General features: G+C 70.8%; 1 protein-coding gene across 1 annotated transcript in view; it reads right to left on the reverse strand.

Annotated features, from left to right (window-relative positions):
* Positions 1–298: 298 nt before the first annotated feature.
* Positions 299–17,868, reverse strand: part of LOC120380406 (kielin cysteine rich BMP regulator) — a 50,059-nt gene continuing 32,489 nt past the window's right edge. Inside the window, exons 29-44 of the mRNA XM_039498174.1 lie at positions 15,448–15,566; positions 15,242–15,335; positions 14,743–14,910; positions 13,551–13,633; positions 13,258–13,378; positions 11,546–11,628; positions 9,579–9,678; positions 8,941–9,029; positions 8,344–8,446; positions 7,683–7,825; positions 7,170–7,342; positions 6,658–6,769; positions 5,793–5,894; positions 5,420–5,584; positions 3,190–3,490; positions 299–1,072 (exon numbers count right to left, since the gene is read on the reverse strand). Coding sequence (XP_039354108.1) covers positions 855–1,072; positions 3,190–3,490; positions 5,420–5,584; positions 5,793–5,894; positions 6,658–6,769; positions 7,170–7,342; positions 7,683–7,825; positions 8,344–8,446; positions 8,941–9,029; positions 9,579–9,678; positions 11,546–11,628; positions 13,258–13,378; positions 13,551–13,633; positions 14,743–14,910; positions 15,242–15,335; positions 15,448–15,566 — 2,174 coding nt within the window. The 3' untranslated portion in view covers positions 299–854. The remainder of the gene's footprint in view (positions 1,073–3,189; positions 3,491–5,419; positions 5,585–5,792; positions 5,895–6,657; positions 6,770–7,169; positions 7,343–7,682; positions 7,826–8,343; positions 8,447–8,940; positions 9,030–9,578; positions 9,679–11,545; positions 11,629–13,257; positions 13,379–13,550; positions 13,634–14,742; positions 14,911–15,241; positions 15,336–15,447; positions 15,567–17,868) is intronic.

Consider the following 17,868-nt stretch of genomic DNA (forward strand, 5'->3'; position numbering starts at 1 on the left):
TTCTGGAAATCTAAGTACACTATGTCCACTGGATCCCCCAATGTCCACCGGATCCCCTGCCCCTCCGTGCACTTCCCCCAGCGAGTCTGCCCAGGTGGGGTCCTGGGGCAGCCAGAGGGTCCTGCCCCCCAACTCCGCAGTCAGACATGACTCTCAGCCCAGCTGGGAAAACAGGTTTAATAGACAGGAACATGGTCTAACAGAGCTTGTAGGTAGAGAGAACCGGACCCCTCGGCCGGGTCCATTCTGGGGGGCAGTGAGCCAGACCCCCTCATCTGCCCTCACTCCTCGTCCCCAGCCAGCTCCAGACTGACCAACCCCCTCCAGCCCCTCCTCTGCTCAGTCCCTTTCCCGGGCCAGGAGGTCACCTGATTCCTTTGTTCTCCAGCACCTTCAGCTATCGCCTTGTGGGCCATTAGTTGCCAGGAAACAGGGTGTCGGCCATGTATGTGCACTGACCCTTTGCTCTGCAACAATCACACCCCCTTATCCCACCACCTAGAGACTTAAGAAATGCTTGGGGAAACTGAGGCACCCACACGGTATTCAGAGGAAACATTTAGAACAGTCCCACTTCCTCACAAAGGGTCACGTCTAGGGCACTAACTGGGAGTGGGCCGGGCCCGAGGCCACGACGGAGGGCGCGGGGGTCCCGGGGGCTGTGGCAGGGAGGGTGTCTGGCTCCGGGGCCATGGCGGAGGGTGCGGGTGTTCTGGGGCTGTGGCAGGGAGGGTGGCCGGCCCCAGAGCCATGGCAGAGGGCGCGGGGGTCCCGGGGGCTGTGGCAGGGAGGGTGGCCGGCCCCGGGGCCATGGCGGAGGGCACGGGAGTCCCGGGGGCAGGGGCTTCGGGGGCTCAGAGGCTGCCGTAGACGACCCGGGGACAGGCCTCGGGCAGGATGCAGTGGGCCTCGTGCTCTACCCGCCCGGCAGGGCACTGGCACCCGGGCACGCAGGGCGTGAAGCAGCGCGACTCGATGGCCCCCAGCGGCGCGTCCTTGTTGTAACACGTCTTGGGGCAGGGTGGGCCGCACTCGTCGAACACGTAGCCCCGGTCCTGGGGGCAGCCGACGGCTGCGGGGAGATGGGGGAGGGGTCAGTGCAGGGCTCGGGGGTGGGGTGGCAGACCTGGGACCTGCCTCTCCCCTCACCCCAGGCTCAGCCCCAAGGGTGAGACGCCAGAACTGCCCCCACAGCCATGGGGCCGGCCTGAATTTCCTCAGGGGGTGGGGCTGTGCCCACCACCTGCCCCTTTCTGCACCCCCCCGCCCTAAGCCAGCCCAGAGCCTGCCCCCCCAGGGGCTCCACCTGCCCTGAGCCAGTCCAGTGCCTGCCCCCCCAATGGCTCCCCCCAATCTGAGCCAGCCCAGAGCCTGCCCGCCCAGGGGCTCCCCCTACTCTGAGCCAGCCCAGAGCCTGCCCCCAGAGGCTCCACCCCCCCTGCGCCAGCCCCGGGCCTGCCCCCCCAGGTGCGCCCCCCGCTCTGAGCCAGCCCAGAGCCTGCCCCCCCAGGGGCTCCCCCCGCCCTGAGCCATCCCAGAGCCTGCCCCCAGGGCTCCCCGCCTGAGCCAGCTTGGGGCCTGCCCCAGGTGCTCCCCCCGCTCTGAGCCAGCCCAGAGCCTGCCCACCCCAGGGGCACCCCCCGCGCTGAGCCAGCCCCGGGCCGGCCCCAGGGCTCCCCGCCTGAGCCATCCCAGAGCCTGCCCCACCAGGGGCTCCCCCCGCTCTGAGCCAGCTTGGGTCCTGCCTCCCCCAGGGGCTCCCCCCGCCCTGAGCCATCCCAGAGCCTGCCCCCCCCAGGGGCTCCCCCCGCTCTGAGCCAGCCCAGAGCCTGCCCCCCCAGGGGCTCCACCTGCCCTGAGCCAGTCCAGTGCCTGCCCCCCCAGTGGCTCCACCCACTCTGAGCCAGCCCAGAGCCTGCCCCCAGCGGCTCCCCCCACCCGGAGCCAGCCCTGGGCCTGCCCCCAGGTGCTCCCCCCGCTCTGAGCCAGCCCAGAGCCTGCCCCCCCCAGGGGCTCCCCCCGCTCTGAGCCAGCCCCGGGCCTGCCCCCCCCAGGGGCTCCCCCCGCTCTGAGCCAGCCCAGAGCCTGCCCCCCAGGGGCTCCCCCCGCTCTGAGCCAGCACAGGGCCTGCCCCCAGGGCTCCCCACCGCCTGAGCCAGCCCCAGGCCTGCCCCCAGGGCTCCCCGCCTGAGCCAGCCCAGAGCCTGCCCCCAGGCTCCACCTGCCCTGAGCCAGTCCAGTGCCTGCCCCCAATGGCTCCCCAATCTGAGCCAGCCCAGAGCCTGCCCCCAGAGGCTCCACCCACCCTGAGCCAGCCCTGGGCCTGCCCCAGGTGCTCCCCGCCTGAGCCAGCCCAGAGCCTGCCCCCAGGGGCTCCCCGCCTGAGCCAGCCCAGAGCCTGCCCCCAGGGGCTCCCCGCCTGAGCCAGCCCAGAGCCTGCCCCCAGGGCTCCCCGCTGAGCCAGCCCAGAGCCTGCCCCCCCCAGGGGCTCCCCCCGCTCTGAGCCAGCCCGGGGCCTGCCCACCCCAGGGGCTCCCCGCCTGAGCCAGCCCGGGCCTGCCCACCCCAGGGCTCCCGCCTGAGCCAGCCCGGGCCTGCCCCCAGGGGCTCCCCGCCTGAGCCAGCCCGGGCCTGCCCCCCAGGCTCCCGCCTGAGCCAGCCCGGGCCTGCCCCCAGGGGCTCCCGCCTGAGCCAGCCCGGGCCTGCCCCCAGGGGCTCCCCCCCGCTCTGAGCCAGCCGGGGGCCTGCCCCCCAGGGGCTCCCCGCCTGAGCCAGCCCGGGCCTGCCCCAGGGGCTCCCGCCTGAGCCAGCCCGGGCCTGCCCCAGGGGCTCCCCGCCTGAGCCAGCCCAGGGCCTGCCCCAGGGGCTCCCCCCGCTCTGAGCCAGCCCCGGGCCTGCCCCCCCAGGGGCTCCCCCCGCTCTGAGCCCGCCCAGGGCCTGCCCCCAGGGCTCCCGCCTGAGCCAGCCCAGAGCCTGCCCCCACCTGAGCCATCCCAGAGCCTGCCCCCAGGAGCTCTCCCGCCTGAGCCAGCCCAGGGCCTGCCCCAGGGGCTCTCCCCGCTCTGAGCCAGCCCAGGGCCTGCCCCCCCCAGGGGCTCCCCCCGCTCTGAGCCAGCCCAGGGGCTGCCCCCCGACTGGGGGGGTCAGTGCCGGGCCGGGGCTGCGAGGGAAGCGCTGACCCCCCCTCACCGCAGAGCGTGGGTGAGCGCCAGCGCAGAGCCAGCCCGGCCCGGCGGCACAGGGCGGCGTAGGCCTCCAGCGCGTCGCACAGGCACTGGTCGGCCCCGGCCCCACAGGCGCACAGGTCGTAGACGCAGGCGGCGAAGAAGGGCTCCGGGGGCACCAGGGGGTGGCAGGGCTCGAATGCCCCCGACTTCAGCACCTTGCAGCGGGCGTTGGCCTCCTTGCGGGCGCGGTAGCCGGCCTCCTTGCAGGGATCCACATCTCGCCCGTCGGCGCACGGCCCGCCCGTGCCGTTCCCGCTCGGCACCTGCCCCAGAGACGCCGTCAGCACCCACCCAGCCTGGGCATGGCAGCCGCCAGGGTCTCCGGGGGCTGCAGGCAGGGAGAGCCGGGGCTGGGGGGGGCCAGCGCTCCATGGTGGCACTGGGGGGCGCAGTCCTGCAGGGAGTGGGGGGCTCAGCAGGGGGCGCTCTCGCCTGGCAGTCAGTGCTGACTCCAATGCCCTGGTGTGGCACTGGGGGGCGCTGTCCTGCAGGGAGTGGGGGGCTCAGCAGGGGGCGCTCTCGCCTGGCAGTCAGTGCTGGTCCCAATGTCCAGGTGTGGCACTGGGGGGCGCAGTCCTGCAGGGAGTGGGGGGCTCAGCAGGGGGCGCTCTCGCCTGGCAGTCAGTGCTGACTCCAATGCCCTGGTGTGGCACTGGGGGGCGCTGCAGGGAGCCCGTGTCCTGGCTGCCTCCTTCCCATGGGTGTCTCCCTTCTGCCTCAAATCCCCCCTAGTCAGGGGTCGCAGCCCTCATTCCAGGGCACCTGGGGGTTGTGACGGGAATGGTCCCCAATGCGGTGCCCGCTGGGGTGCCCAGGTGCGCCCGTGTACTCTCCGGCGGACGAGTATCTGCTGAAATGCTGCCAACAAGCAGCATCACCCAGAGGCGTCGCCGTCGAAATGCCGCTGATTTTCGATGGCATTTCAGCGGATGCTCGTCCGCCGGCCACGGTCCTGAGTGGCTCGTCATCCGGCACCCGCCAGACGAAAAAGGTTGGGGACCACTGCCCCAGAGGGATGCTGAGAGCTTCCTCTGCCGGCCCAGGCCTGGGTGGCAATGTGGGGGTGAAGGGAGCTGGGCTGGGGGGTGATGGGGTGAAAGGATCCAGGCCTGGGGGGGCGATGGGGGGAAAAGAGCTGGGCTGGGGGCTGATGGGGGTTAGGAGCTGGGCTATGGGGTGTTATGGGGGAAGGGAGCCAGGCCGGGGGCAATGCAGGGTTAGGAGCTGGGCTGGGGGCTGATGGGGGAACAGAGCCAGGCCGGGGTTTATGGGGAAGGGAGCCAGGCCGGGGAATGACAGCAGGAAGGGAGCTAGGCTGGGGAGGGTTATGGGAGGAACGGAGCCAGGCCTGGGTTGGGGGACGATAGGGGAAGGGAGCCAGGCCGGGGGCGTTATGGGAGGCAGGAGCCAGGCCGGGGGTCGATGGGGAAGGGAGCCAGGCCGGGGGCAATGATGGCGGGAAGGGAGCCAGGCGGGGGATGATGGGGAAGGGAGGGGGATGGGGATGATGGCAGGGAAGGGAGCCAGGCCGGAAGGAGGATGTGGGAAGGGAGCCAGGCCAGGGGAATGATGGTGGGGAAGGGAGACGGGGACAATGTGGGAAGGGAGCCAGGCGGGGGACGATGTGGGAAGGAGCCAGGCCAGGGGATGATGGCAGGGAAGGGAGCCAGGCTGGGGGTCAATGGGGGAAGGAGAGGGAGCAGGCCGGGGCGATGATGGCGGGAAGGAGCCAGGCTGGGGATGATGTGGGGAAGGGAGCCAGGCCGGGGGATGATGGCAGGGAAGGGAGCCAGGCTGGGGGCGGGTTATGGGAGGAAGAGCCAGGCCGGACATGTGGGGAAGGGAGCCAGGCCAGGGGATGATGGTGGGGAAGGGAGACAGGCCGGGGGACGATGTGGGAAGGGAGCCAGGCCAGGGGATGATGGCAGGAAGGGAGCCAGGCTGGGGGTTTATGGGAGGCAGGAGCCAGGCTGGGGGTTATGGGGAAGGAGAAGGGGGAAGGAGCCAGGCTGGGGGACGATGGGGAAGGGAGCCAGGCTGGTGAGGTTATGGGGAAGGGAGCCAGGCCGGGGGGCGGGCTGGGGGGCAGGGCGCCAGGCTGGGGGGACGATGGGGGGAAGGGAGCCAGGCCGGGGGCAGCCACAGGACCCATCTCTCTGCTCCTGGGGCAGCCCCGCCCGGCCCCGACTCACCCTCCAGCTGTTGCCGAAGGCGGCCTCGGCACGGGCCAGCTGCCCCGAGCGCAGGCGGGCGTCGTCCTGCGGGTGCCCGTTGAAGTCGCCGCACAGGCCGCACGTGTGCCCCTTGTAAGTGCCAGGCACGCTGACCTCCAGTTGCGAGCGCCCGCTCCACAGCACCTGGGGGAGAGGGGAGATGGGCAGCATCCCGCAATGCAGGTCACGTGCCGCTCTGCCTGCCAGGCCCAGGGCTGGATCGGGCACCGCCAGGAGGGGTCTGCAATGTCCGCGTGGCAGCGCCCGCCCACTGGCGCAGCCTGGATGGGGGGCCCGGCGATGGCACCCCAGCGGGCAGCAGCAGGCAGAGGACCCCACGCCCGGCCGTTACCTTCACGCCGATGTTGGTGTTGAGCAGGACGGTGTTGGTTTGGCGCTCGACGTAGAGGTGGGGCTCCTTGAGGAAGGGCAGCGTCACCACCTGGCCGTCCACCTGGGAGGGGAGGGCAGGGGCTCAGCGGGCACCACAGGACACCGGGGTCCCATCTGTGCAGCCTGGCTCCCTCCTGCCTCCAGGTGACCTCCCGCAACCGCACCAGGGCCCTGCCCTGCCCCGCCCAGCACGGGCTCCAGGCGACCTCCCTGTAACCGAATCAGGGCCCTGCCCAGCACGGGCTCCAGGCGACCTCCCTGTCACCGAATCAGGGCCCCACCCAGCACGGGCTCCGGGCGAATCAGGGCCCCGCCCAGCACGGGCTCCGGGCGACCTCCCTGTAACCGAATCAGGGCCCCGCCCAGCACGGGCTCCGGGCGACCTCCCTGTAACCGAATCAGGGCCCCGCCCAGCACGGGCTCCAGGCGACCTCCCCGCAACCGCACCAGGGCCCTGCCCTGCCCCGCCCAGCACGGGCTCCAGGCGACCTCCCTGTAACCGAATCAGGGCCCTGCCCAGCACGGGCTCCAGGCGACCTCCCTGTAACCGAATCAGGGCCCTGCCCAGCACGGGCTCCAGGCGACCTCCCCGTAACCGAATCAGGGCCCTGCCCTGCCCCACCCAGCACGGGCTCCAGACGACCTCCCCGTAACCGAATCAGGGCCCTGCCCAGCACGGGCTCCAGGAAACCTCCCTGTAACCGAACCAGAGCCCCGAGCTGCCCCGCCCAGCGTGGGCTCCAGCCCTGGCTCCACCCCGGGCAGTGGTGGGCAGAGGCTCGGGGGGCACTGGGTGTCCGGCCCGGCAGCGTTGCCTGTCTCACCCTGACCAGCCAGTCCTGCAGCAGCTGCACCACGGCATCCCCGACTTGCACCGTCACCTCCTTGGTCCAGGCCACGCCCGGGCGCCCCCTGTCGTCATTGGTCACGTGGATGCTGCGGGCAGGAGACGGGCCCACGGTCAGTAGGCCGGGCTGTGAGTGGGGGGGCTTTCCTCGGTGGGCTAGGGTCAGAGCTGGGAACAGAATCCAGGAGTCCAGGCTCCAAACCTCCAACCACTAGGCCCCACTCCCCTCCCAGAGCCGGGGAGAGAACCCAGGAGTCCTGACTCCCAGCCCCCCCTGCTCTAACCCCTCCCCTCTCAGAGCGGGGGATAGAACCCAAGAGCCCTGGCTCCCAGCCTTCTGCTCTAACCACTACGCCCCACTTCCCTCCCAGAGCTGGGGATAGAACCCAGGAGTCCTGGCCCCTGCCCCCAGCTCTCACCACTAGGCCCCACTTCCCCCCCCGGCCCCTGTCCCTGGGGCTGTTGCCCATGTCACCACACCCCTCTCACCTGAAGTCGCCCCCCCGGCAGTCCTGGGCCAGGACGTAGGTGCAGGTGCCCTGGAAGTGCAGCAGTCGCCCGTCGAAGGTGCGGTAGTGCGGGTCGCCGAAGGCCAGGCAGGTGGCGGGGCGGGGCAGGCAGTGAGGGCAGCACATGCCTGGCGTTAGCGCGGGTGTCTCATCCTGGGCGCACAGGGGCCGTTACGGGGCTGCGGGTGCCAGCCTCTGCCCCCTCCTGTCCCTGCAATGCCCACGGCTGGCTGCCCCTCTGCCATCCCCCTCCCGGCCCCGGCACGCCTGCAGCTGGCTTCCACCCTGGGTGCCCCCCCCGGCATGGCTATGGGACCCCCCCCGGGTAATGGGGTGGCACAATGACCCCGGCAATGGGACACCACTCCCACCCCAATGGCCAAGGCCAGTCCTCGCCGGGGCCCCTGACGCACCCCCATGGGCTGGAGGGGAAGCCAGCCCAGGAGCTCGACCAGCGGGGAGAGGGAGGGCCCCCCACGAGCGCCCCACTCACCGCGGCGCAGGCAGCTGGGGGGCAGCGCTGGCTCCGGCAGTGCACCTCCCCGGAGACGCAGGTACAGGTGGTGCAGGTGTCCACTTGCCAGTGCTCGCTGGCCTGGTACCGCTGGCCCTGGTAGGAGCAGCAGCCATCCGGGGCTGGGGGCAGAGGATGGAGCCAGCAGTGTGGGGATCTCCCAGGGCCAGAAGACAGCGGCCTGGGGGCAGCGCTGGGTCCTGACAAGGGGGCAGGACTGGCACGGCGCAGGCAGGGGCACCCGCCCAGCGAGGGGCCGGTGTGCCGCCTGACAGTGTGAATGCAGAAGGCAGCACGGCTGGTGATTCGAGCAGAGCACATCCCAGTACTGGCCCCTTCCCTGCTCCGTGCCTCAGTTTCCCCATCCGGGGTGTAGGGTGGACACTGGTCAGCCTCACTGCAGAGGCTGTGAATTAACCCCGCTCAGACTGGCACCAACACAGCCGAAGGCGCCGTCTGTGCATAGCCCCTCTAACCTCTTCCGTGCTGCCCTCCGGGATCTGCCAGCGAGGGGCTGGCACCGAACTGGGCACCCCCCCGCCCCTAGGGAGCCTGGCATTGTGGAGTCACTGGTCTGGCACCCCTCCTCTCCTCGGATGTGGGCCCTGCACCTGGCCAGCCCACCAGGAGCAGCTCCTACCTTGGCACTCGTAGCAGCAGGAGCCGGGCATCCGCACCCTCCGCAGGCCGCCCTGGCACTCCACGGGCTCACACTCTGCGATGTGGCACTCCACGTGGCCCCGCTGCACGGCAGAGACACCAGAGAGGAGGGGGCACCCGGGCACAGCACCTGGCAGCGCTCTGCCCCCTTCCCCCGGCCAGGCACCCCCACGGCGCAGAGGGCACGGTAGCCAGTCTGCAGAGGGCACGCCTGCTGCAGGGGGGCTGCTCCGTCCTTTCCTGCCCTCTGCCCCCCAAACACACCCCTTGGCCTCGCAGGCACACAGGCGGGCACGCCCCCTCCCAATTCGGTACCGCGCACCCGCTGGCCGGGAGGGGGCAGCCCAAGCACGGTGCCACATGGCCTGTCCAGGGATCCCTGCCACAGAGCCAGGACTCCTGGGTTCCCCTCCCTGCCTGGCGCCTGGGGAATCGCTGGACACAGACACGCCAGTCTGGGGGCGGGAAGGGAGCCCCCAGGGCACAGATGCACCAGGTGGGGGGGAGGGGATGCCCCAGGGCACAGGCGCACTGGGATGGGGTGGGGGCTGCCCCGCTGGGCCAGGCCAGGGCTTACATTACAGGTGCAGCTGACGCAGTCGTCCTCGCTGTCCGTCCAGCTCTCACCGTCCGACACCCGGCGCCCTCCAGTCTCGATCACGCACTCTGCAAGGGGGGGGGTGTCAGCCGCTGCCCCCAGACCCACGGGGATGGGCACTGGGAACTGCGTGGGCAGACAGCCGTCCTGTGAGCAGCTGTACCAATGACAGAGCAGGACGGTTCCCGGGGGGGCCACATGATGGGACGGGAGGGGATTCTCACAGTCAGTCCTGTGCTGGCTGGTACATAGCCATCACTAGGCTTCAGAGTTATCAGCCCTGGGCTGGGCGGGGCTCAGAGCTAGTGCTGTGCTGTCTGTCTGCAGGGACGGGTGCCTGGACAGACAGAGCTGGGGGAAGCTAACCCAAGGTCACTGCCTCAGGGTCCCCCTCGCCCGCTTGGCCTCTGCTGTCCCAGCTCCAAGCACCTCAGCCACAGGGCTCCATGCCCAGCTGAGAAGCGGGGGAAGCTGCTGCCTGGAACACAGGGTTCCCCAGATCCCAGCCCCCCGCTTCGTGGTGCCATGCTGTTCCCCCTCCCCTCCCCAACGAAATGTGCGCTGAGGTGCCCATCGGCAAGGCCTCTGGGCACGAGTGGGCGCTGGCCATACGTCACCGTCGCAGACGGGGCAGCAGGCGCCCTGGGGGGTGAACTGCTCAGTGAGGGGGCAGCTGAGCTGCGGGCAGCCCTGGCGCACGCACACCCAGGTGAGATCCTGCAATGAGAAGAGCGGGGGCCGGGATTCAGCCATGGCACAGGTGCCAGCCCGGGACGGGGCCGCGGGATGGGCACACCCCCCCGGGACGGGGCCACGGCACCCCCTGCACACACACCCCGGGGGCGGCTGTGCATTCGGAGGCCAGCGCCCGGAGCTGAGCGCCCCCCAACCATGCTCTCTTGGCCAGCCTGCTGCTAATGGGGTGAGAGGGGAGGGGTCCGGCAGGGGAGCCATGGGGCAGATGGGCCGCACACAGCGTGCTCCCCATGGCTCCGAGGGTCACCGGAGGGAGGGCTGGAGCCTTCACACTGTGGGGGGGGCCCTGAAAATCAAGGGCCATGAACCCCCCTTTCCCCCTGCTGGTCTCTGGCCCCATCTCACACCATGCGGGGCTGGGCCCGGTCACTCTTTGGATGGGAGACCGCCAAGGAAAGCCCAGGGTGCTGCAGGGGGCAGGGCAGGGGCTCAGCAGGGGGCGCTCTCCCCTGGCAGTCAGTGCTGGTCCCAATGCCCTAGTGCAGCACTAGGGGGCGCTGTGCTGCAGGGAGCAGGGTGAGGTGCTCAGTGGGGTGCTCTCCCCTGGCAGTCAGTGCTGGCCCCAATGCCCTAGTGAAGCACTAGGGGGCGCTGTGCTGCAGGGGGCAGGGCAGGGGGCTCAGCAGGGGGCGCTCCCCCCTGGCAGTCAGTGCTGGCCCCAATACCCTAGTGAAGCACTAGGGGCGCTGGGATGCAGGGGCAGGGCAGGGGCTCAGTAGGGGCGCCTCCTGGCAGTCAGTGCTGGCCCCAATGCCCTAGTGAAGCACTAGGGGCGCCAGCTGCAGGGGCAGGGCAGGGGCTCAGCAGGGGCGCCTCCGGCAGTCAGTGCTGGTCCCAATGCCCTAGTGCCGCACTAGGGGGCGCGGTGCTGCCGGGTGCAGGGCAGGGGGCTCAGCAGGGGGCGCTCTCCCCCGGCAGTCAGTGCTGGTCCCAATGCCCTAGTGCAGCACTAGGGGGCGCTGTGCTGCAGGGGGGCAGGGCAGGGGGCTCAGCTGGGGGCACTCTCCCTTGCAGTCAGTGCTGGTCCCAATGCCCTAGTGAAGCACTAGGGGGCGCTGTGCTGCAGGGAGCAGGGCAGGGGGCTCAGCAGGGGGCGCTCTCCCCTGGCAGTCAGTGCTGGTCCCAATGCCCTAGTGACGCACTAGGGGGCGCTGTGCTGCAGGGGGCGCTGTGCTGCAGGGGGCAGGGCAGGGGGCTCAGCAGGGGGCGCTCTCCCCTGGCAGTCAGTGCTGGACCCAATGCTCTAGTGCAGCACTGGGGGGCGCTGTGCTGCAGGGAACAGGGGGCTCAGCAGGGGGCGCCCTCCCCTGGCAGTCAGTGCTGGCCCCAATGCCCTAGTGAAGCACTAGGGGGCGCTGTGCTGCAGGGAACAGGGGGCTCAGCAGGGGGCGCTCTCCCCTGGCAGTCAGCGCCTGCCCACTGTGGTGCTGGGGGGCGCTGGGCTGCAGGGAATAGGGCAGGGGCCCAGGAGGGGGCGCTCTCCCCTGCACTCCGCACTGACCCTATAGCCAGGGTGGTGGGGGTGACATGGGGGGCAGGCAGCTCATTTCCCTTCGCCCTGAGGCGCTGTGTGCAGCGGAGACGAGACTCTTCGTTCCCCGAATGACTGCGCTGTTACAAGCCTCCCTGCCCCGCACCAGAAGTGGCTGCATGGCACAGCCCAGTGGGGCAATCTTGGGATGCGAAGGGCTGAGGGAGGGAGGTGTCCACACCCCCCTGCAGCAGGCGCCGGCCTGGGGGTCTGACCACACAGCGGGGCCACGTTCAGCTGAGCCAGGCGCCCAGGCAGCCGCTGCCCAGCAGAGGGACAGAGCAGCCCCCCACGTACCTTGCACTGGCAGGTGTAACAGGGGTCGTCGGCCGCCTGGAGCTCGTTCCCGGCCAGCTCGGCCGTGCAGTTACTCAAGGCCTCTGCAAGGCACAAAGGCAGCGGGGTGAGGGACCGGGCGAGGGGCCGGGGCACGGAGCCAGCCCCACCCTGCTGGAGGGAGCCAGGGCCAGACACCCGTGTGACGGGAAACAGCCCAGCCCCGGCCTCACCCAGCAGGGGGCGCTGGGGGGAGGGGCGCTGGCCATGGGGGGAGCTCCTGGGAACTCCAGCCCCGGCCTCACCCAGCAGGGGGCGCTGGGGGGAGGGGCGCTGGCCATGGGGCAGCCCCGTCCTCTCCCTGCTGGGGGCGCTGGGGGGTGGGGCGCTGGCCTCGGGGGGAGCTCCTGGGAACTCCAGCCCCGGTCTGGCCCAGCAGGGGGTGCTGGGGGGAGGGGCACTGGCCATGGGGGGAGCTCCTGGGAACTCCAGCCCGGCCTCACCCAGCAGGGGCGCTGGGGAGGGGCGCTGGCCATGGGGAGCTCCTGGGAACCCAGCCCCGGTCTGGCCCTGCAGGGGTGCTGGGGAGGGCGCTGGCCATGGGGGGAGCTCCTGGGAACTCCAGCCCCGTCTGGCCCAGCAGGTGGTGCTGGGGGGAGGGGCGCTGGCCATGGGGGGAGCTCCTGGGAACTCCAGCCCCGTCTGGCCCAGCAGGGGGTGCTGGGGGAAGGGGCGCTGGCCATGGGGGGAGCTCGTGGCAACTCCAGCCCCGCTCTGGCCCAGCAGGGGGCTCTGGGGGGAGGGGCACTGGCCATGGGGGGAGCTCCTGGGAACTCCAGCCCCGGTCTGGCCCAGCAGGGGGTGCTGGGGGGAGGGGCACTGGCCATGGGGGGAGCTCCTGGCAACTCCAGCCCCGGCCTCACCCAGCAGGGGGCGCTGGGGGGAGGGGCGCTGGCCATGGGGGGAGCTCCTGGGAACTTCAGCCCTGGTCTGGCCCAGCAGGGGGTGCTGGGGGGAGGGGCACTGGCCAAGGGGGGAGCTCCTGGGAACTCCAGCCCCGGTCTGGCCCAGCAGGGGGTGCTGGGGGGAGGGGCGCTGGCCATGGGGGGAGCTCCTGGGAACTCCAGCCCCGGTCTGGCCCAGCAGGGGGTGCTGGGGGGAGGGGCGCTGGCCATGGGGGAGCTCCTGGGAACCCAGCCCCGCCTGGCCCAGCAGGGGCTCTGGGGGGCGGGGCACGGGCCATGGGGGGAGCTCCTGGGAACTCCAGCCCCGGTCTGGCCCAGCAGGGGGTGCTGGGGAGGGCGCTGGCCATGGGGGGAGCTCCTGGGAACTCCAGCCCCGGTCTGGCCCTGCAGGGGGCTCTGGGGGGAGGGGCACTGGCCATGGGGGGAGCTCCTGGGAACTCCAGCCCCAGTCTGGCCCTGCAGGGGGTGCTGGGGGGAGGGGCGCTGGCCATGGGGGGAGCTCCTGGGAACTCCAGCCCCGGTCTGGCCCTGCAGGGGGCTCTGGGGGGAGGGGCACTGGCCATGGGGGGAGCTCCTGGGAACTCCAGCCCCGGTCTGGCCCAGCAGGGGGTGCTGGGGGAGTGAGGTGAGGGCACTGGCTGTGGGGGGAGTTCCTGGAGACTCCAGCCTGGCCTTGCCCAGCAGGGGGCACTGTGGGGTAGGCACGGGGTGTTCCAGAGCAATGCCCGCCCTGTGCCACGCCCTGGCACGTGCCCACAGGGTACTCACGGGCACAGGTGGGGCAGCAGTGGTGCGGCCCGGGCGGCTGGAGCTGGCTCCTGGGGCAGCCCACCAGGCTGGGGCACTGTCTGCGGTAGCAGCGCACGTGCGGCCCCCCGGCCGCCAGCAGCTGGAAGGGAAGGCAGAGGCCAGGCTGATTACCGCCCCCTCACAGCACAGCCCCTGCCAGCCCCGCTGGAATGACCCCCTCCCTGATGAGTCTCCCAAGGGGAGAGCAGACCCCCAAAGCTGCCGCACCCCCAGGGCGCGTGTACAGTGCGGGAGGCTCCCTGTTCCCTTACCTCACAGGTGCAGATCTCGCAGGGGTCCAGCGACGGCTGGAAGCTCTCCCCGGGGCTGTACGGCCGGCCCTCCAACATGCAGTCTGGGGAGAAACCCCACTCAGGGCAGTCCCCACTCCCCTCCCAGAGCTGGGGGCAGAACCCAGGAGTCCGGACTCCCAGCCCTGCCCCACTAACCACTAAACCCCACTCCCCTCCCAGAGCCGGGGACAGAACCCAGGAGTCCGGGCTCCCAGCCCCGCCCCACTAACCACTAAACCCCACTCCCCTCCCAGAGCCGGGGGCAGAACCCAGGAGTCCTGGCTCCCAGCCCCGCCCCACTAACCACTAAACCCCACTCCTCTCCCAGAGCCGGGGGCAGAACCCAGGAGTCCGGGCTCCCAGCCCCGCCCCACTAACCACTAAACCCCACTCCCCTCCCAGAGCCGGGGGCAGAACCCAGGAGTCCTGGCTCCCAGCCCCGCCCCACTAACCACTAAACCCCACTCCCCTCCCAGAGCCGGGGGCAGAACCCAGGAGTCCTGGCTCCCAGCCCCGCCCCACTAACCACTAAACCCCACTCCCCTCCCAGAGCCGGGGGCAGAACCCAGGAGTCCTGGCTCCCAGCCCCGCCCCACTAACCACTAAACCCCACTCCCCTCCCAGAGCCGCGGACAGAACCCAGGAGTCTGGGCTCCCCGATCAGCCACTAGTCAAAGAAGCAGTAAATGTAGAATCACTGCTGATAATGCCTGTGGCCGCTGCAAAGCCTGGGGGCAGGGAAGTTAACGTTGCTGAGGAGGGGCCGTCCCATGGTGCCATCTGCCTCGCCTGGCACGCTGGGCCCGCTCAAACCAAACGGTCAATGCAGCCAAATGCCAAGTCCCCCCAGCAGGCCCGAGGGGCGCAGGCCGCAGAGCGGAGACGCTGGGCAGGATCCAGGGCTCAGTCGATAAGCGACTCCACATGCCCAGCGCCAGGCTGTGATCCTGGGGCGCACACGGGGCCACCGGGCATGAGGACGTCCCTGGGGCACTAACGTGTGCACAGCCGGAGACGCCCTGCAGAGCTCCGACCCCTGGGGCCTGTCTGGGTCAGACAGTCCCGTCCAGCCTTCGACTCTACGACTCCCCAGCTCCAGCCCCCGGGCCCTCTTCTGCAGCAGCTGCCCACCTCTGAGCCCCCTGTGCCCCCTCCCCTCCCGCCCTCGCACCTGCACACAGTGGGCAGCATTCCCCCAGCACCTGGACGGGGCGGAGGCAGGAGCCGAGGCAGCGGATCTGGGCGCAGGTGGCGATGCCGTGGATGCACAGGCAGGACACGCAGGGGGAGGAGAACCAGCTGGTGCCATTGGCGTGCTCCTGCCCGTCGTACATGCAGCCTGCGGGCACCGGGAGAGCAGCGAGTCAGACTCACACCAATGTCACGCCTGTGCCCTCTGCACCGTCCATCACACAGGAGCATCAGGTCGATACGGACCAATGGGCGCCCACTGCCCCACGCCAGAGCCTGCAGCGGCCTGTCCGGGCGGGCACTATTGGCCCAATATGGACCAACAGAAGTCGCCGACCACCCATGCTAACGAGTCATTATTGACTGATACAGACCACTTGTTTGGGGCGGAGTTATGTAGATGACCTGGCTCTCTTAAAGGGATAGGCCCGATGCCACCTGGGGGACATTGGGCGGGCAGCGGCCAGGGCATGTGGTACCTTTGCAGCGGGGGCAGCAGTCCCCGGGCTCTGTCACCTGGTGGGTGCACGTCAGCAGGGGGCACGGGGCCATCACACAGAGCACGTCCCCACCCTGAGGGGGAAAAGGCAAAGCCGTCAGCATGGGGGGAGCCCCTGGCCTGGGATACGCCCCCTCCACCCGGAGCACGAACCGGGGCTGGGGAATGGGTAGATGGGGCTCTTGCCCCAGCTGCGGGTGCCGATGCCCAGGGTCGAAGGTCGAACGCCCTTGGTCTGGGCCATGTCTTCGCTGACCAGCGGCGTTTGGGCGGAACATTTGCACCAAATCCCCGGTGGCTGCCACCTAGTGAAAAATATCCAGCGAGCCCAGCCCAGCCGGGGGGCCTGTCGCCAGGCCCAGGACAGCGCCGCTTTGGGGGCTTGGACAAACACCTGCAAAATGTGGCAAAACAATCAAATCCTGGGACCCCCACGCCCAGGCGGGGCCAGGACAGCCGGGTCCAACCTGCTGTGACCGAGTGGGACTGTTCTTAATGTTTCCTCTGAATAGTGGGTGGGTGCCTCAGTTTCCCCATATGCCTTTCTTAAGTCTCCGGTTTGCATAAATGGCCGACACTCTGTCTCCTGGCAACAAATGGCCGGGGCCCTGCCCCCTGCAAGGGGATGGCTAAAGGTGAACAAAGAGGTCAGGTGACTTCCTGGCCCAGGAGAGACAAAGGCCAGAGAGGAGGGGCTGGGGGGGTCAGTCTGGAGCTGCCTGCGGACGGGGAGTGAAGTGCAGACGTGGGGGTCTGGCTCACTGCCCCCAGAACAGACCCGGCCGAGGGGTCCGGTTCGCGGTACCTACAAGCTCTGGTTTAGACCCTGTTCCTGTCATCGAATAAACCTCTGTGTCACTGGCTGGCTGAGAGTCCCGGCTGGCTGCGCAGTGGGGGGGCAGGGCCCTCTGGCTGCCCCAGGTCCCCGCCGGGCCGGACTCGCTGGGGGAAGCACACGGAGGGGCATATGCTGAATGCTCCGGGGCCAGACCCAGGAAGGTGAAGCCGGGTGAGCTCCTGCCTGGCTTTGTGGGGAGCAGTTCCAGAGCATCGCCCAGGGACGCCATGACACCTGCCTCTCCAGGCACAGAGACGGGGGGCACCGGGGCGCTGTAACCCACACGCGCCCAGGGGGGGTCAGTACCCCCGGGGCACAGCAAAGAGGCCGTGGGGGGCTCTCCCCAGAGGGAAGAACTAGCTGGTGCTCATGGGCATTGCACACACAGTCCCCGCCCCAGCCCCCCAGGAACCTGTGGTGTTAGTGCCCGGCTCCCTGGCACCCTGGACCGGCGTGGCACTGGGGGGTCTGGCTGACGCCCGCCCTGACCTGGGTAATGAATGCCCGGCACCGAGCCAGCCTGCTGAGCTGGGTTCAGCTTTGGCCTGGGGGGGGTGACCGCCCCACTGCGGCACTGAGCCCCCGGGCGCCTGGGCTGGTCAGTGCCCGCGGCCTGAGCCCCTGCCGCCCTGGCCAGTTGTGCTGAAGTGAGCCACTGCAGGGGGCTGCCCGTCCCCAGACTCCCCAGCCCCTGGCTCCCCAAGCTCCCGGCTGGGCTGTGCCCCTCCTCCCCAGCCCCTGCCCCTGCTCCCGCCCCAGCCTGGCCCACCCAGCCCCTGGCTCTCCCCGAAGCTCCCTGCTGGGCCGTGCCCCTCCTCTCGCCAGCTTCCTGCCCCTGCTCCCCGCCCCGGCCCGGCCCTCCCCCAGCCCCCTGGCTCTCCCCCAAGCTCCCGGCTGGGCTGTGCCCCTCCTCCCCCCAGCCCCCTGCCCCTGCTCCCCGGCCCGGCCCTCCCCCAGCCCCCTGGCTCTCCCCCAAGCTCCCGGCTGGGCTGTGCCCCTCCTCCCCCCAGCCCCCTGCCCCTGCTCCCCGCCCCAGCCTGGCCCTCCCCCAGCCCCCTGGCTCTCCCCGAAGCTCCCTGCTGGGCCGTGCCCCTCCTCCCAGCCTCCTGCCCCTGCTCCCGGCCCGGCCCTCCCAGCCCCTGGCTCTCCCCAACCTCCCAGCTGGGCTGTGCTCCCCCAGCCCCCTGCCCCTGCCCCTGCCTCCCAGCCTGGCCCTCCCCAGCCCCTGGCTCTCCCCAAGCTCCCAGCTGGGCTCTGCCCCTCCTCCCCCCAGCCCCCTGCCCCTGCTCCCCGGCCTGGCCCTCCCCCAGCCCCCTGGCTCTCCCCCAACCTCCCGGCTGGGCTGTGCCCCTCCTCCCCCCAGCCCCCTGCCCCTGCTCCCGCCCGGCCTGGCCTCCCCAGCCCCTGGCTCTCCCCCAACCTCCCGGCTGGGCTGTGTGCCCCTCCTCCCCAGCCCCTGCCCCTGCTCCCGCCCCGGCCTGGCCCTCCCCAGCCCCTGGCTCTCCCCCAACCTCCCGGCTGGGCCGTGCACCTCCTCCCCCCAGCCCCCGGCCCCTGCTCCCCGCCCCGGCCTGGCCCTCCCCCAGCCCCCTGGCTCTCCCCCAAGCTCCCGGCTGGGCCGTGCCCCTCCTCCCCCCAGCCCCCTGCCCCTGACTGTACTCCCCCCTCCCCCCGGCTATGCCTTGCCAGCAGCGCCCCCTAGTGGAGGCAGCTCATCTGGCACCTCTGTGGCTTCTGCTGCCCCCGAACCCGCCCAGCCGCCCGCAGCA

The sequence above is a fragment of the Mauremys reevesii genome, linkage group 1 (genome assembly GCF_016161935.1).
Source record: "Mauremys reevesii isolate NIE-2019 linkage group 1, ASM1616193v1, whole genome shotgun sequence".
Lineage (NCBI taxonomy): Eukaryota > Metazoa > Chordata > Testudines > Geoemydidae > Mauremys > Mauremys reevesii.